This window comes from Marmota marmota, unplaced genomic scaffold, assembly GCF_001458135.2.
Source record: "Marmota marmota marmota unplaced genomic scaffold, marMar, whole genome shotgun sequence".
NCBI classification, from domain to species: domain Eukaryota; kingdom Metazoa; phylum Chordata; class Mammalia; order Rodentia; family Sciuridae; genus Marmota; species Marmota marmota.
In genome coordinates, this window is record NW_026000020.1 from 6,355,080 (window position 1) to 6,371,537 (window position 16,458).

The following is a 16,458-nucleotide window of genomic DNA, read 5'->3' on the forward strand; positions in this document are numbered from 1 at the left end:
CCCCCCACGTACTACACAGTTAATCCTTTTATAGTGCGTAATTTTGTGGTTCTTAGTACATTCACAGAGTTCAACTGTCACTGCTGTCTAATTCCAGAACATTCTCATGACCCCCCCAAAGTAACTCGTTCCCATCAGCAGCCCCTGCCCATGATTCCCTTCTTCCCCAGCTCCTGGCAGCCTTGGTCCACCTTCTGTCTCTGTGGATTTGCCTCTTCTGGATATTTCCCATAGAGGGAATCTTGGAGTGTGCACTTTTGGTATCCTGCCCCTTTCCCAACCAGGTGTGTTCAAGGTCCATGCAGGTCCCAGCACTCCATTCCTCTCCGGGCTGACTATGGTTCCATTGCACAGGTGACCACATTGTGCGGATCTGCTCAACAGATGACAGACACGTGGGGTGTTTCCCCTTTTGGTGATTGTGAGTTTATGAGCACCTGCATGCAGGTGTTTGGGCATATGGTTTCAATTTGGTCCAGTCTAGTCTCAGGAGAAGAATTGTGGGATCACATAGTAGCTCATCGTTTAACCTTTGATCATCCCCAGGCTGATTTCCAAAGTGGCCGTATCATTTGACATTCCCACAGCACGCTTGGGGGTTCCAGTTTTTCCTCACAGATATTTTCTGTCATCCATCTTTTTGAAAGTTCTCACCCTACAGGGTGTGAAGTGCTGTCTCAGTGGTTTGGAGTTTCATTTCCACACTGACGAGTTGAGCGTCTTTTCATGTGCTCATTAGCTATTTTATTTTACTTTTAGACAGGGAGTGGCTAAGTGGCTGAGGCTGGCCTTGAACTTGGGATCCTCTTGCCTCAGACTCCCAAATAGCTGGGATTGATTCCAGGCATGAGCCACCATCCCTGTTTCCTGGGTTTTTCGTTGACTTGCAGGAGTTCTGTGTGTATTCTGGATACTGACCCATACCAAATACATGACTTCCAAATAGTTTCCCTCATTCTGTGGGTTGTCTTTTTACTGCCTTGATAATATCTTTTGATGCACAAAAATCTTTTAATTTTGATGAAGTCCAGTTTATCTAGTTTCTTTCTTCTGTGGCCTGTGTTTCTGGCATCAAACTTAAAGACATCATTGCCCAATCCTAGCTCATCAAGATTTTTGTCTGTTTTCTTTCAAGTTTCCTTGTTTTAGCTCATCAGTTTGGGTCTGTGAGCATTTTGAGTTCATTTTTCCTCACAATGTGAGCTGGGAGTCCAGATTCATTATTTTGCATTTGGATATTTAGTTGTCCTACCACCACTTATTCAAGAAAGTCTTCTTTCTCCCAGAAAGAAAGATCTCGGAGCCCCTGTTGAAAAACAATTGACCATAAATGTGAGGGTTTATTTCTAGACCCTCAGTTCCCTTCCATTTGTATGCCTGTCCTTTTGCCAGTACCAAACATTCCTGATTGCCGTGGCTTATTGTAAGTTTTGAAATTGGGAAGTCTGAGTCTTCCAGCTATTCTTTTAAAAGCTGCTTGGCTGTGCTGGATATTGTGCATTTCTGTATGAATTGCAGGATCAGCTTGTTCATTTCTGTAGCTGGAGTTTTGATATTGGTTGTCCTGTATCTGTAGACAACTCTGGTGATATTGCCATCTGTCTCAGTTCATTTTGTGCTGCTGTGACAGAATTTCACAGATTAGGGAGTTATCAACAGAAGAAGCTTATTCGGTTCACAGTTCTGGAGGCTGGGAAGTCCCGGATCGAGGGACCACCTCTGGCTGCAGCCTAACTTGGTGGAAGATTCATGTGGTGAGAGTGTGTGCAAGAGGGAAAGAGACCAGATTTGTGCTTTCCTCAGGAACCCATTCCTGAGATGACTGACCCTGCCCACAGTAGCAGCGCTGCCTTCATGAGGAGTCTTGCCTCTTAAGGCTCTGCCTCTCAGCATGGGCCTTGAGGATAGGTTTCCGACACATGGACTTTAGGGGTACATATTGGAACCATAGAACCATCTTAATAATATTTAGCCTTGTAGTCCATAAACATGGGATGTCTTTCCATTTATATAGATTGTCTTTAATTTCTTTCAACAGTTCTTTGTAGTTTTCAGTATGCATGTGTTACAGTTCTTAGATTTATTCCTGGATAGTTGATTGCTTTGATGCTATTATAGATGGGATTATTTTCTTAATTTCTTTCCAGGTTGTTCATTGCCAGTGTGTGAAAGCACAACAGGTTTTTGCATACTGACTTTGCATCCTGAAACCTTGCCGGACTGGTTTATTGATTGACTCCAATAGTTTTATTTGTGTGGAGGGTAGCATTTGATTTTGAAACCAAACATATTCTTGGGCAGTTAACTGCTTGAGAGAAATCGCCTCATGTTTTTTTAACAAACATAGAGCTGCTGACCCTGAGTTGGAGCAGTGCCCTGGGAGCCTGTGGCAAGGACCAAACACAGGGAGATGCTCCTGTTGGCCTCGGAGACACCGCCTGGCCTGTCCCCCACTCCGTCCTGGGCCTTTGGTATCTGTGGAGGAGGAAAGGGATACAGGTCACAGACTGACTCTGCCAGAACATTCTTTGGATACTCTGAAAGTGGGCGAGAAGTTCAGCTCTGAGAATGAATTTGTTTCATTCTCCTTAGCAAGGTCTTGGGATGCTTTGTTCTTCGTCCCTTGGTCCCCACGCTTTTCCCTTGGCCCCTGGAGTTCCAGTACCCTCATCTGGGGCTCTGGGCTGACTTGCCAGTCTTGCAGTTCTGTTGCTAGATTTCTCCCCATCTCCTCTCCTCCTTGGTGCTCTTCGAGTAGCGCTGGCCTGCTCTTGTCATCGGGTCTTTGCCAGTACCCCACAGTGTGGTCGGTGCTGCTCACTGACCGCGGCTGCAGCCTCCATCATCTCCTACTTGGCTGGGAATTTTTATCAGAAATGGAGGTTGTGATATTGAGATGATAAAATCATTTTTCTTCTTTAGTTTCTTAATATACTGAGTTAGATCAATTGATTTTTGACCGTTTATTCACTTATTTTTGCATTCTGGAACAAATCCCACTTGGTCATGTCATGCTAATGCTAATTTTTTTGTGTATTCAGTTTGCTTAATTTTGTAGAAATTTCTGCATTTAAGCTCATGAAGGATATTAATCTGTAATTTCCTCTTTCTGGTTTTGGTATCAGCGTAATGCTGACTTAGTAGACTGGGATGAGAACAGATACTTCCTTTTCAATTTTCTGATAGCATTTCTGTAGAACTAGTATTATTTCTTCCTTAACTGATTGATTCAAATTAGTCAATGATTTGATTTTAGTTAGGGATTTGAGTTTTCTTTGAGGGGAATTTCCTTTGGTACCAGGAATTGAACCCAGGGGAACTTTACCACTGAGCCACATCCCCAGCCCTCTGTATTTTTTATTTTGAGACAGAGTCTCACTGAGTTGCTTAGGGCCTGAGTTGCTGAGGCTGGCCTTGAATTTGCAATCCTTCTGCCTCATCCTCCTGTGTCACTGGGATTACAGGCAAGGGCCACCATGCCTGGCTTTTTAGTTTTTTTTAAGTATAAGTCATATAATATACATCTAGCACATTCAACTCTTAGCATGTTTTTATAGTTTTATCATCAATCAAAAACATTTCAAGGCCAGCCAAGCATTCTGGGATTTGAACTCTAGGGTGACTCATGAATTTTTGAGCAGAGACATCCCATGGGAATGAGAGGATGTGTCATTGGTGACGACATAGGCTGGGGAAGATGGGGAAGAGACAGGACTCATGGCAGTCACCCCCTGGGAACCCCAGCAGCTTGGAGCCACAGGGAGACTCAGAGCCAGTGCTGACCCTCAAGAGTGTTCAGGGTTGGAGGAAATGACGGGTTGATGTGCCTGATCTGTGTGCAGAAGATAACAGCTGTTATCAGATCAGAAGTCTATTCTCTCTGAATCAGAAATCATTACATCAGCCACAGGAGCTAGCACAAACCTTCCATGTACTCTCTATACTTCTTAATTTCTGTCATTCTTGGGGCTGGGGTTGTGGCTCAGCAGTAGAATGCTCGCCTAGCACTTGCAAGGCCCTGGGTTGGATCCTCAACACCAAATAAAAATAAATAAATAAAATAAAGGCATTGTGTCCAGCTATAACTAAAAAATAAATATTAAAAAAAATCTGTTGTTCTGCTTTGGCTATTCTATATCAGCCTATTCTCACACAGTTGGTTTTTTGTTTCTTTTTGGTTTTGGAGAAGGCTTTTTTTTTTTTTAATTTTATTTTTATTTATTTTTTATACTGGGGATTGAACCCAGGGGTGTTTAACCACTGAGCCACATCCCCAGCTCTTTTTATGTTTTATTTTGAGACAGGGTCTCACTAAGTTGCTCGGGTCCTTACTAAGTTGCTGAGGCTGGCCTTGAACCATCCTCCTGCCTCAGCCTCCCAAGCCTCTGGGATCACAGGTGTGCACCACCATGTCAGCTGGAGAAGGTTTCAGATAGCCCAAGTCCATCCATCTGCACATCTGGTGGACACTCTGTGCTCGCCACTATCTTATAGGAGGCATCCTCACCTCACTGCGTCTGCCTGGCTCACGTGGTCAGGGAAGCCTCCCGCAGGGGTGGCAGGAAGTGTGCCATTCAGAGGCTCCTGGGTGGAGGCCCCACATGTGGACAGCTGCCCCTGGGGCTGCTTGACACCCTCATCAGCAGATGGCACCTTCCTGGTGCTGGAGTGAGGGTTACCCACACGTGGAGCACTTATGTGAACGCTCTGTTCACACACAGGCCTCTCTCGGGTTCCCCAGGGCCAGTTCCATGGTCCAGGCCCAGGCCAGCTGGGATCCAGGTCTGCCACCCCGGCTGCACTCCTAATCCCCTGTTGCTACCGTGAGAACGTCGTGTAGACCCAAAGGGGTAGGAAAACACTTGGAGGACCACCCAGGAGACCCCTTGGCTGGGCTCCCTGGGCACTGTCATTCACATGGCCTGGCCCTTTCAAAGTGTGAAATTAGAATTCAGTGATCAAAGTAACTCACTTCATCATTGATCTTTGTCTTTAAAACATTATTATCAGATATGATATTAAAAATGACTTAATGCAAAATAATAGCTAACATTCAAGAGAGTTTAATTTGATCTTTTTCCAACAAGTAGATACAATTGTGACTCCATTTTACAGATAATCAGGGCCTGGAAAGCAGAAGAAATGCTTGTGAGCTCCACGCCATTTGCGTGATGCACACTGTTTCTTGCGTGGTCACCCACCTGTCCAGCTCATCAGACCCCACACTTTCTCTCACTGTCTGTGCTCAGCCTCACTGCCTCTGTGCTCATTCCTCCTGCCTCAGGGCCTGTGCATGTACATACTGAAGGACTCCTCTACCTATGAAGCTGCTCTCTTCCCTCCCCATAGCAGCAACTTGTCTTTTGCCTTCTTAACCCCATCTCTTTCTCTAGATCACTGGGCTCCTCCACAGGGCCTGCCCAGGCCCCTTTCTTCTACTCTCAGATTCCACCTTCCGCCCTCTGTGGCCCAAGTTGCAGTTGATATGTGCATCCTATGATTGAAGTTGCCTTGTCTACGGCCATACCACCCTGAACGCGCCCGATCTCGTCTGATTGAAGTTGCCTCTCCCTGGGACTGTGAGCTCCAGGGCAGGGAGCATGTCTCTGTGGGGTTTGGAGTTCTGACCTTCTGTTGGGTTCCTGGCAGTGATATGAGCCAGGCGCACTACAGGACTCGGCAGTTATTATTTGAAGGAGTGAGGGACAGAGCATTGTTTGCCTGCAGCAGACATCAGCTGCTCCTGTCCTATGTGGATCGTCGGAGAGGAACTGTGTGAGCTGGCCAAGCTTGGATGTGCAGTCTGGTCTTCCCAGGGCAGGGTGTGAGCCTGCTGGTCTATGGGGCAGTCACTCCTGCTTTACCCCAGCTCAGTGCCTGTGGAGCATTCAACTCCCAGCACCAGGAGTTCTAGAAAACTTGTAAGTGCTCCTGATGCCCACCTAGGGCTGAGAAGAGCCGCAGGGTATGAGTCTGGCCCAGGGCACAGACCTCTCACAGGGGTGTGAGAGTGACAGGCAATAACAGGCGCTTATCTCATCTCTTTCGCTCAAGACTCTCAATACACCTTTTGAAATGAGAGGGAGAGGCCTGGTGGCACATGCCTATAATCCCAGTGACTCAGGAGGCTGAGTCAGGAGGAGCACAAGTTCAAAGCCAGCCTCAGCAAATTCATGTGACTTGAACTTTTTATTTTATTTTGGTACTGGGAGTTGAACTCAGGGACTTCACCACTGAGCTACATCCTCAGACCCTTTTCATGTATTGTTTTGAGACAGGGTCTCCCTAATTTGCTTATGGCCCCCACTAAGTTGCTGAGGCTGGCCTCCAACTTGCAGTCCCTCTGCCTCAGCCTCCTGGATCACAGGTGTGCATCACCGTGCCTATCTGGAGAGCACTTCATTTTTTGGGGGGGGGTGGATATACCAGAAATTGAACCTAGGGGCACTCAGCTACGAAGCCACATCCCCAGCCCTATGTTGTATTTTATTTAGAGACAGGGTCTCACTGAGTTTGCTTAGCATCTTGCTGTTGCTGAGGCTGGCTTTGAACTTGCCATCCTCCTGCCTCAGCCTCTGGAGCCACTGGAGTTACAGGTGTGCGCCACCGCACCCAGCTAGAGAGCGCTTCTGATATGACCTTTAGACCCCGAAGAGAGGGTGCTGGTAGCTCCTCCAGGACTCAGCTTCCAGCCATGGCAATTTTTAACTGTGGCTGAGCTTTACAAAGTACTGATGCCAGGTCCTGTCCTCTGAGATGGTTCCAAGGCGCAGCCTGCCTGGGTTTTAAAACCTCCCCAGGTGACGCTGATGAGCAGCTGGGACTTGGAACCCCTGGGCTCCCAGGCCATGGACAGTTGGTCTCAGGTGCAAAGCCTGGAGCTCTGGGCATGGGAGGGTGCTGAGGTCGGCTCCATGAATTGACGCCCACCCTACCAGCCTCATCACCTGCCAGAGCGCATAAGCATGTCCTGCGTGTTGTTCCAGAGGGAGGACCACAGCTTTCCTTAGCTCAGCGGGACCTGAGCTTGGCTGTGGTATTTGAATCACTTGGGAATTTTTTTTTAATTCCAAAACCTAGGCCACACGTAATCAAGCCAGGCTGGGAGTGGCGCACAGATAGCAGTCATGTCTGCTCCCCAGGTGATCCCAGAACATGGCTGGTTCTCAGCTGGATCCTTGATTCCTGAGCACAAGAGCACGAAGGCCACTGTTCCTTGCCCTGCCAGCGTCTGCTCCTCCCCCAAGGCACTGTGTGGGGTGGCCTCTTCTGTCGCTTTGCAGGCCTCTGCATGCCAGGCAGGTGCCCACCACTGAACTTCATCCCCAGCCCTTTTTACATTTTAAAACAGGATCTCACTGAGTTGCTTAGGACCTCCTTAAGTTGTTGAGTCTGGCCTTGAACTTGTGATCCTCCTGCCTCAGCCTTCCTAGCCGCTGGGATTACAGGCAGGCACCACCGCACCTGGCAGCAGCCTTTATTTTTCGAGAATAGTTTTCAGCTTACAGATGAATGGATAAGAAAGTACATAGAGTTCTCATGACCCCCTCTGCCCCCACCCACAGTGTCCCCTGTTGTCAGCATCTTATGTTAGTGTGAATATTTGTTATCATTGATGGACAATATTAATGTCACTATTAACTAAAATCTGTGGCTTAAATTAGGTTGTGCAGTTTTGTGGGTTTTAACAAATGTCCTGACATGTGTCCCTCATTCCTGTATCATACAGAAGTTTCATTACCCTAAAAGTGTCCTTGGGTTCTCCCCACGCATCTCATATATACCCCCACCCAGTCCTTGGCAGCCACAGCGTTTTTTAAGTTTCTGCATGGTTCTCTTTTCTGGAATGTCCCACTGTTGGAACTGTGCAGTGTGTAGCTTCTCAAGCAGCTTCTTTCACTCAACAAGAGCATTTCAAGTCCCTCCTTGGCTTTCTGTGTCTTCATAGATCATTTCCTTTTTCCATTTTCTGTTTTTGGTCCTGGGATTGAATCCAGGGTCACTCTACACCAAGCTGCATCCCCAGCCCTTTTTAAAATGTATTTTGAGATAGAGTCTTACTAAGTTGTTGAGGCTGGCCTTGAATTCTTGTGATCCTCCTTGCCTCAGCCTCCTGAGTAGCTGGGATTACAGGTGTGCACCACTGTACCCGGCTCTCATTTTTTTTATTATTGCTGAATAATATCTGATGCCATAATTTGTTCACTATTGAAAGTCATCCTGGTTACTTCCAATTTTTGATCATTACAAATAAAATTGCTATAAACATTCATGTGCAGCTGGGCACGGTGGCATACACCTGTCATCCCAACAACTCAGGAGGCTAAAGCCAGGAGGATTGCAAGTTCAAAGCCAGCCTCAGCAATTTAGTGAGGCCCTAAACAACTGAGTGAGACCCTGTCTCAAAATAACAAAGGACTGGAGATGTGGCTCAGTGGTTAAGCACCCCTGGGTTCAATCCCCAGCACTCCCCAACCCCTGAAAAAAAAAATTTGTGCAGATTTTTTATGGACCTAAGTTTTCAGGGGCAGTTGCCAGGGTTTATGGTAAGAGCGTGTTTAGCTTTCTGAGAAGCTGCCAGGCTGTCTGCAAAGTGTATGGACCAGTAGACATTTCCACCAGCGATGAAAGAAAATTTTCATCGCTTTCCATCCTTGCCTGCATTTGGTGTTTTCTGTTTCATTTTATTCCAGAGATGAGTTATAGTCCAAAAATCTGAGGCTCACAAATGCACAGTGAGAGAACTGGAGTCGACTGTCCATTCAGGAAACTGCTGGCAAACTCTTTGGTTGTGTCTAAATCTGTCTCAAATTCTTGCTTTCTGAACTTGGGAAGGTGGTTTGGTACTAAGTCCCAGGTCACACAGAGGGGCCTTGCATCCATATAAATAATCCAGGAATGCATACTTTAGGTGGCAAAGTGGAAAATTGTTGCCTGGAGTTGAGATGTGATAGCTGGGCCTCCAGCAGCCGTCCTGGACCATGGGATGACCTGGAGCACAGGAGGCACATGCCAAGATGGCAGAGCAGAGAGATGGGCACCAAGATCCTGCAGGCGCAGTCCTGTTCCTGCACCAAGTGTGGTCTACCCCACTGCAGGCCTCTTTTTTAATCACAAAGACATAAAATCCTAGTCTCTTTAAACCCCAGTGGGTTTTGCTTTTTATTTTGTTCTTTGGCTCTGTGTAGCCTAACCTAATTCCAGCAGGTGTGAGTTGTGCCGGTCGGTGCAGTGCATCTCTATCCTGCACACTGGGGCCTCCAAGACTTACGGTGTCAGATGACACAGGCAGTGGTGTGAGTTACAGAGGCCAGGAGAGAGGAGAGGTGGCCTCCCCTGGTACACTGTCTCAGGAACAGACAGGCCAGGGCCTCCAGGATGGGGGTGGAGTGTAGGGTGGGTAACAGCAGAGCAGGGCACAAAGGGAGGGCCTGAGGCTCAGGGTGAGTGGGAAGACTAGGGGAAATCAAGACCCTGTGGAGCTAGTAGTAGGACAGAGAGGAAACAGAACCCATTCTGAAAGAATGTAGGTTTGGGGCTTGAAAAGGAGGGGAGAGACCAAGAACGGGGACCAGTTCAGGATTCATAAGCATCCCCCTGGAAGAACTGGCTTGGTGTCGGGAAGGACACGGTGCCCTGTGCTGCCCTGACACTGAAGGTCAGGTGGTGGAGTGTATGTGGCTTTAAAACCCAGACTCGCTAGCCAGCTGGTGAATCTGCTTACCTGCAAGTGTTTCTGCAGAAATTTTAGAAACAGCTGTCAATAGTGAGGCCATGTAACGAGTCGTAAGGACACTGAAGTCATTAAGGTCATTAAGGTACCTGAAAATGGCTACAACAAATAGTGGGGAGGGGGGGAGAACCCAGAGTTGAAACCAGGTATGGTGGCATGCACCTGTAGTTCAGCAGTTCAGGAGGCTGAGGCAAGTAAGTCTTGGAGGCCCCAGAGTGCAGGATAGAGATGCACTGCACCGACCGGCACAACTCACACCTGCTGGAATTAGGTTAGGCTACACAGAGCCAAAGAACAAAATAAAAAGCAAAACCCACTGGGGTTTAAAGAGACTAGGATTTTATGTCTTTGTGATAGGAGGATTGAGAGTTCAAAGCCAGCCTCTGCAATTTAGTGAGGCCCTAAGCAAGATCTTGTTTCTAAATAAAATTTTTAAAGGATGGGGATATGGCTCAGCGATCAAGCATCCCTGAGTCAATCCTTGGAACCAAATCAAAAAACAAACAGACTCGAGGGCTGGGGTGAAGCTCGTCGGTAGAGCACCTGCAGCTCGGGTGAGGCCCTGGTTCTGTCCCTAACATCGCACACACACACGACTAAATTACAAAGGGCTTGGTGCAGGTCTGCCTTCTCATTGAGGACATAGATCCTCAGACCTTCTGCTTCCCTTTGCCCTTCACCTTTGCTTGTCCCCCTCACCCCTCCTCCACCTCCCTCAGCACCTGCATGCAACCCCTGGCCTCCGTCTGGTCTGTGAGGCTCTTTCTCCTGTCTACAGCCTTGTCACCCGCATCCCTCGGGAGGCCTGCTCCAGTGTCCCCCTGCCCCCAGGCCATCTTGGCCAGAATGTGCCTGAGATGTACGTGTGTGGTGTGTCCCTCACTGACCCTGTCACCTCTCCTCTCTGCTGGGTCCCAGAAGGACTAGAACAGCTCCCGAGTTCAGTTCCCATTTGGGAGTGAATAAACATTTTATTTTATTTTTTTAAATATTTCTTTTAGTTGTCAATGGACCTTTATTTATTTAAATGTGGTGCTGAGAATCGAAACCCGTGCCTCACACATGCTAGGCAAGCGCTCTACCACTGAGCTACAGCCCCAGCCCCCGCCCCGCAATAAACATCTTAAATGAAACTAAAGCTCACTGACCAAGTGTCAATTTAAGTACAAAGGTGCTGCGGGAAGTTCAGGAATTAGAGTTGTGATATGAAATACAGTTAAGGCCTCCGGTGACTGCTATGAGCCCCTGACCCCGGGAGGATCAGGACTCAGTCTGGAGGCCAGCCCCCTATCCTCCAGGAACCAGCCCCTTCCCCGCATAAGGGCAATGGGGGACCAGGGACGTAGCTCAGTGGTAGAGCACTTGCCTCACATGGCAAACCCTGGATTCAGTCCCCAGCACTGCAAAAAAAAAAAAATGAAAAAGTGATGGAAACCTTCCCTCCTCCTGTCAGGGGTGGCCACAGAGACTCAGGACCCGGCAGGTAGCACCACGTGGCCCTCTAATGCAGCCAGCCCTACACTCCTAGCTATGTACCCTGGGGGTGGCTCAAGAAGGATAAGACCAGAGGCCTGCAGCCTCGGGACCTGCCTACTACCCACACACCTGCGGGGCCCCAGCTGAGCACAGGGAGGGGAGCAGGGAGCCAGGCCTGGAGCCCTGGGGCCAGCGCAGGTTCTTGGGATGAGTGTGGATTTGCCCTTCCGCACCACCGTGCCTGGAGCAGTGGTCAGGTAGCTTCCTGCACAACCCAGATGAAAAGGTGGCTTTTATTTTAGACCTGGTGCTTTCTTTACCCCGCAGAACATCACTCCCATCCCAGGAGAGGCACCTAAGGGCTGCTTTCAGTCTTGGCCTCTGGACAGAGCCCAGCTGCCAGGGGCTGCCTACGCTGGCATTTTAAAAGGCCCTGTGCCCAGGCACTGCCCCAGCACTCCTCCAGAAGAGCTGTGCGGGAGAAACTGAGTGAGGGGGCGGGGCCTGGCCACTTCACGTCTGGGTTTCCTTCTATGTCAGCTCTCCAGAAATTTCTCATTTGGGACAAACAGTGCTGAGGAAAAGCTGAGCGCATGGCCTACTTACAGACAGTGTTAATTATGGGCTCTGGGGTGGGATTTTCCTGTCATCATGTTACCAACTTCCAGGGCTGTTGACGGGGACTGATTTATCCCAGGGCATCTGGGCAACCTCCTCTGAAACTGCCCCCATGTCGGCCAGGGTCCTCTGCAGTGCAGAGTGATCACTGGGTGGGGGAGAGGGGAGGGGGACAGCGCCAAGCTCCGAGCTGGGCTCTGGTAGGTGGGTGCTACTTCCCTTCATGGGGCTTTTCAGCAGCCAGGCACCTGTGTGTCCGTCTTCCACCTGCGTGAGTCCCAGAGGCACTGGTAGTGGTCCCCCTGTGCCCTGCATACCTCCTTCTTCCCGGCTCATTTGTGCAGCAGGCCAGAGGTATTGTCACGAAAAGGAAAAAACAAACGAGAAAGTTCTTTCTCTACTGAGAGTCTGATTGCTTGTTGGTGAGTCCTGACCCATATACGTTTCCAAAGAGACACTCGATGTCTGTGGAAGAAATGTCCTTAGACTGTTCTCAGAGCCCCTGGGCCTGCATTCTGCTATCTGCCAGACTACAGCAGGCAGGGCTCGCTGTACCCCTGAGTGGAGGAAGCTTGCTTTTGGCGGTCGTCCTTGCAGAAGCCCTGGCCCTGCCTAGCCTGCCCTGCTCTGTGCCCTGTGCTTGTCTCTGGTCTCTGCCCCGCCACTCTTTCATGCTACTCTGCCTTCATCAAGTCTGTCCCACTGCTGGAACGTCCTTCCCCTCTCTTGTGACAGGTGCCTTGTTTGTTCCTGCTGTCCACCAAAAATCAGGTCCCCCTCCTCTGAGCACGTTCTGTAACCTTCTCCTGCCTTGGTTGTCACAGATGCGCTCACTCGTGCTCATTCACCTAGCTGGCTCCTCTCCCTCCTGCACTGTGAGCTGCCCAAAGTCAGGGTCTCCCCTGGGCCCCTGTTGACCCTTCACACCTGGCTAGTTTCTGCACACCATGGGCCCTGAAGGCAGAACTCTCCCAAACTCTCACCCTCCAGAAACGGCTGTGGTTTGACAGAGCTCATGGCTCTGAGCCCAGCCTGCCAGGGTCTTGACAATGGCCTTGTCCATTGTCAAGTGTAACATTTGACAACATCTGTGTCCTCGACACTGCTAGCTCATCCTGTGACTACCTACAGCTCCCCTCTTAGTTGTGAAGAACTAGGTTGTGCTTTGTTTGGGATCCCTGTCATCCGTTCGCTCATTCATTTATTCAGCTTCCCCTGTGCCCTGGCCACTGCTCTGGGCCCTGCGCACATGGAGATGACCAACACAGATGTGGCCTCTGCCTCCATAGAATTTGCATTCAAGTGGTGAGAGGCCGGCAAGAAGCCAGGGAATTGATGAGTAAGACGACATGAAGGAGTGGCCGGCAGGGTGGAGCTGTGGACACTGCCTCCTGGTGAGGGGGGCGGGGGGAGCCGTGGTGCGAGATGGGCCACCTCGACGTGGCCATCTTTGGAAGATATGCTTGACCACATTGTTTGTTATTTTTCTACTCCCTTGGCCGTGACAGTGCCCTTAAATGGTCTGACAGGAGAAAAGGCGCTGTGTACACACAACTTTCCGTCTGTGTTGATTTGGGCAGATTGTCCTGCGTGTCTTGTTAAATTGGTGCGGAGAGACTGTACCCATGGGCCACTGTTGCCCAAAAGACAGGGCATCAAGGCATGCCGCTGGCAGGCAGAGGCCCAGGGAGCACCCAGATGTGACAGTGAGGGCAGTGACAAGCCACAGCAGGCTGTATCCCTGGTGGCAGAGGGCTGGGGCCTACTGCAGCTAGCATTGCCTCTTCTTTCTTTTTGTTTTTTAAACTCAATGATTCTCCTGCCTCAGGCTCCCCGGTGGCTTGGATCACAGGCAGATGTCGCCATACCTGACTAGAGGCTAGTGTCCTCTAAAGCTTAAGTTTCGGAGCCTTTGGTTCAGGACTCCTTGTGTCACTTAGCTGTGAGCAGCTAAGCACCCAATGGCTGCCTAGCATGGATGCTCAGGGCACCGTCACCTCGGCCCTTGCACCTGTCTGTAGCCATACCTTGAAGACTGATAAAGCATGCACAGGCTCGCAGAGCTCCAGCAAGTGTCCGGAAACCATTCATTGCTTCCTGTCTGATGATAACACCTGCGATGCCAGATGAAGCAGGAAGGGGCTGCCTTGCGCCAGACATCCCTGTGGCAGCCTTCTGGAGAGAGGAGTGGGCCTTTCCCTCCTCTCTCTGAGCCGACTCTCTGCCCTCCTTTGTCCTGACAGATGAAGACATGCGCTTGTGGTACCCCTCGTTGCAGGAGGTCATGGAGGTGTTCCATAGCCTGGGAGCCCACAACCCTGCCCTATACCTGCTGGGGCCCTTTCAGCATGGCAGCAGGTGGGTGCCTCCTCTTCCTCCCTTCCCCTCTGCTGCCTTTCCTCTGATCACCAGTTACTGGGCTTGGCTCTAGCCCTCAGGGTGGGGAGCTTCAGAGCAGTGGCATGTGCCACCTGGAAATGCAGATCTGTCCAGGGCTGGCGTGTGTGCTCCCATGCGCCCAGCCTCAGGCCTGGGGAGAATGGGGTAGGTGAGCCTCACCTCTTCATCAAGTGTTTGTTTCAGCCACTTGCTGAGTGAGACCTCGCTTCCCCACCTCCTGGTGGAGCCCAGACTTCTCAGATGGTTGGGAGCTCCCCAGACGTGTCCCCATCTCGCAAGCCTTGCTCCAGGGCTCTTGGTGGGTCCACTGCTGACGGCAGCTGGAACACAGCAAGGCGGTTTTCCCTGTCATTTCCACAGTGCTCTCTTGTTTCTCGTGTGCCCACTTTGCGCCTGGGCTGAGTGTGGTAGTTGGTGGACAGTGATGCTAATTTGCATGTGCACTGTCCCTGGAAAGGACAGCGCCACACAATACGCACATAACTGTCGTCAGCAGATAGTGGCCACATCCAGGCTGTAAAAGTGTTATGATCTTGTTCTACAAATCCTGGCACATCTGGCTTCCTGGAGGATTCTTTGAGGAGCTCCCACCAAGCATCCAGCTAACAGTCCCTCTAGCCCAGGAGGTGCCTCTCCCTGGCTACTGGTGGCTGACTGGCGATGTTCCTCCTCAGGAAAAGCAGGCGCTTCCTTAAGAACCTGCTCTACGACTGTTTAGTAACTGTCTGCCAAGCTAGCTGCACTCAGCTCTGCTGGAAACACCCCACGCGTGTGCCAGCCTGCGCTCCTGCCCCTCTCCCCGGAGCTCGGTGTCCGTATCTGGTGTAAGAAGCCACTTGCCGCTTCCTAATGCAGAGCTTCAGTCACACCCCTGTCTCAGATGAGTGGGGGAAATTTGAATTTCACTCCAAAAAGCAAATGCACATGGAGTGGGAGACCAGTGGAGGGGATCAGAAGAGCTACTTCTGACTGCTGGATGAACCCCGAGCTCTCCCTGGAAAGTGGGAGGTGGCCCTGGAAACCATCTACCACCAGGTTAGACTCCACACTCCAAAGCCACTTTCCCCTTCCCCTCTCTTACTGGTTCTGCCAAGGTGTGACTGCTTCCTGCCCTTCACACTGCGGAGCAACTCGGCTGTCTCCAGAGGCTGCAGGGGGCAGGTGGGCGTTAGAATTGTGGCCCTTTTTTTGGTACCAGGGATTGAACTCAGGGGCACTTAACCACTGAGCCACATCCCCAGCCTTTTTTTATATTTTATTTAGAGATAGGCTCTCTTACTTAGGGCTTCACTAAATTACTGAGGCTGGCTTTGAACTCCTGATCCTCCTGCCTCAGCCTCATGAGCTGCTGGGATTACAGACATGTGCCACCACACCTACCTGGCTCTGAACTCTTGCCATTTAAGCACATCATCTCGGCACTGCTCCACAAACCCCAGCACGCAGGCCTCCAGCTTCTTCAGGCACAGGGAGCCGTGCTGTCCTAGGGCAGAGCTCAGAGCTGTGTGGTCTCATGCCCACACCTGCTGTTTTGACCCCCTGCCTCCTTTCCACAGACCCCAGACCTTAACCCGGCCGTTGACACCGTTTCCCCCAGGAGGATTCCAAGCTGTCCTGGAGGATTGGCTGATGGCCATGGGAAAGGTCCCAGCTTGAGCCTTGTAAGAGCAGGCTGAGGTCCACCTGCCAAGCCACTGGGAGCAGGAGGTTTTCTGCCTGGAGACCCTTCCCTCGTCCTCCTGGGGAGGGGGAGGTGAAGATGCTCAGTTACTCCTTGGGTGGCTGGCTGCCACAGCGCTTGGGAAGGCCCTGGATGGTGCCATGGGGTTGGGGGACAGCTCCTCCAGAACATTCAGGAGACACCAGCAAGGCTCAGCACCTCCCCAGCAGGGTTCAGCAATCCTCAGGGAGGTAGGCCGCAGGAGCAATCGCCAAGAAGCACTCTCTCCCTATGGCCTGCCCATTCTTGCTCCTGACCACACTAGAGGCCTGCCCTGTGCCAATGACTCCACGCCAGGCATTTCTTCTCTGATGCCTTCTAGGGTTGTCCTCATGTAGGACTTCCCCACAGAAGAGATGCCTCTGGGTATCTTTGGGGGAGGGGCACACTACAGAGCCTTATAATGACGAAGGCTAGAAATGAAGGGCTGTTTGTGCACAGGCCCCGTGACCCAGCTGTCCCTCTGGTTGCTATGAGGAAGATGTGCCTTTCACTGCTTTCGCGCTGTCTC

General features: G+C 50.5%; 1 protein-coding gene and 1 non-coding gene across 11 annotated transcripts in view; both read left to right on the forward strand.

Moving 5' to 3' along the window:
• The window catches only part of Fam178b (family with sequence similarity 178 member B), an 81,651-nt gene that overhangs the window by 24,576 nt on the left and 40,617 nt on the right, over positions 1-16,458 (forward strand). For 6 of the 10 annotated variants that reach the window (XM_048810314.1, XM_048810316.1, XM_048810315.1 and 3 more), the window contains one exon: positions 14,071-14,185. The exons of 3 other annotated variants lie outside the window; for them this stretch is intronic. In XM_048810314.1, the coding sequence (XP_048666271.1) occupies positions 14,071-14,185 (115 nt within the window). Of the gene's footprint in view, positions 1-14,070; positions 14,186-14,898; positions 15,263-16,458 lie in introns of those variants that run through there. One more of the 10 variants, XM_048810317.1, reaches the window with a different exon arrangement.
• Positions 9,701-9,840, forward strand: LOC125618875. The gene has a single exon (XR_007350256.1). It is a non-coding gene; the product is annotated as a small nucleolar RNA SNORA33 (small nucleolar RNA).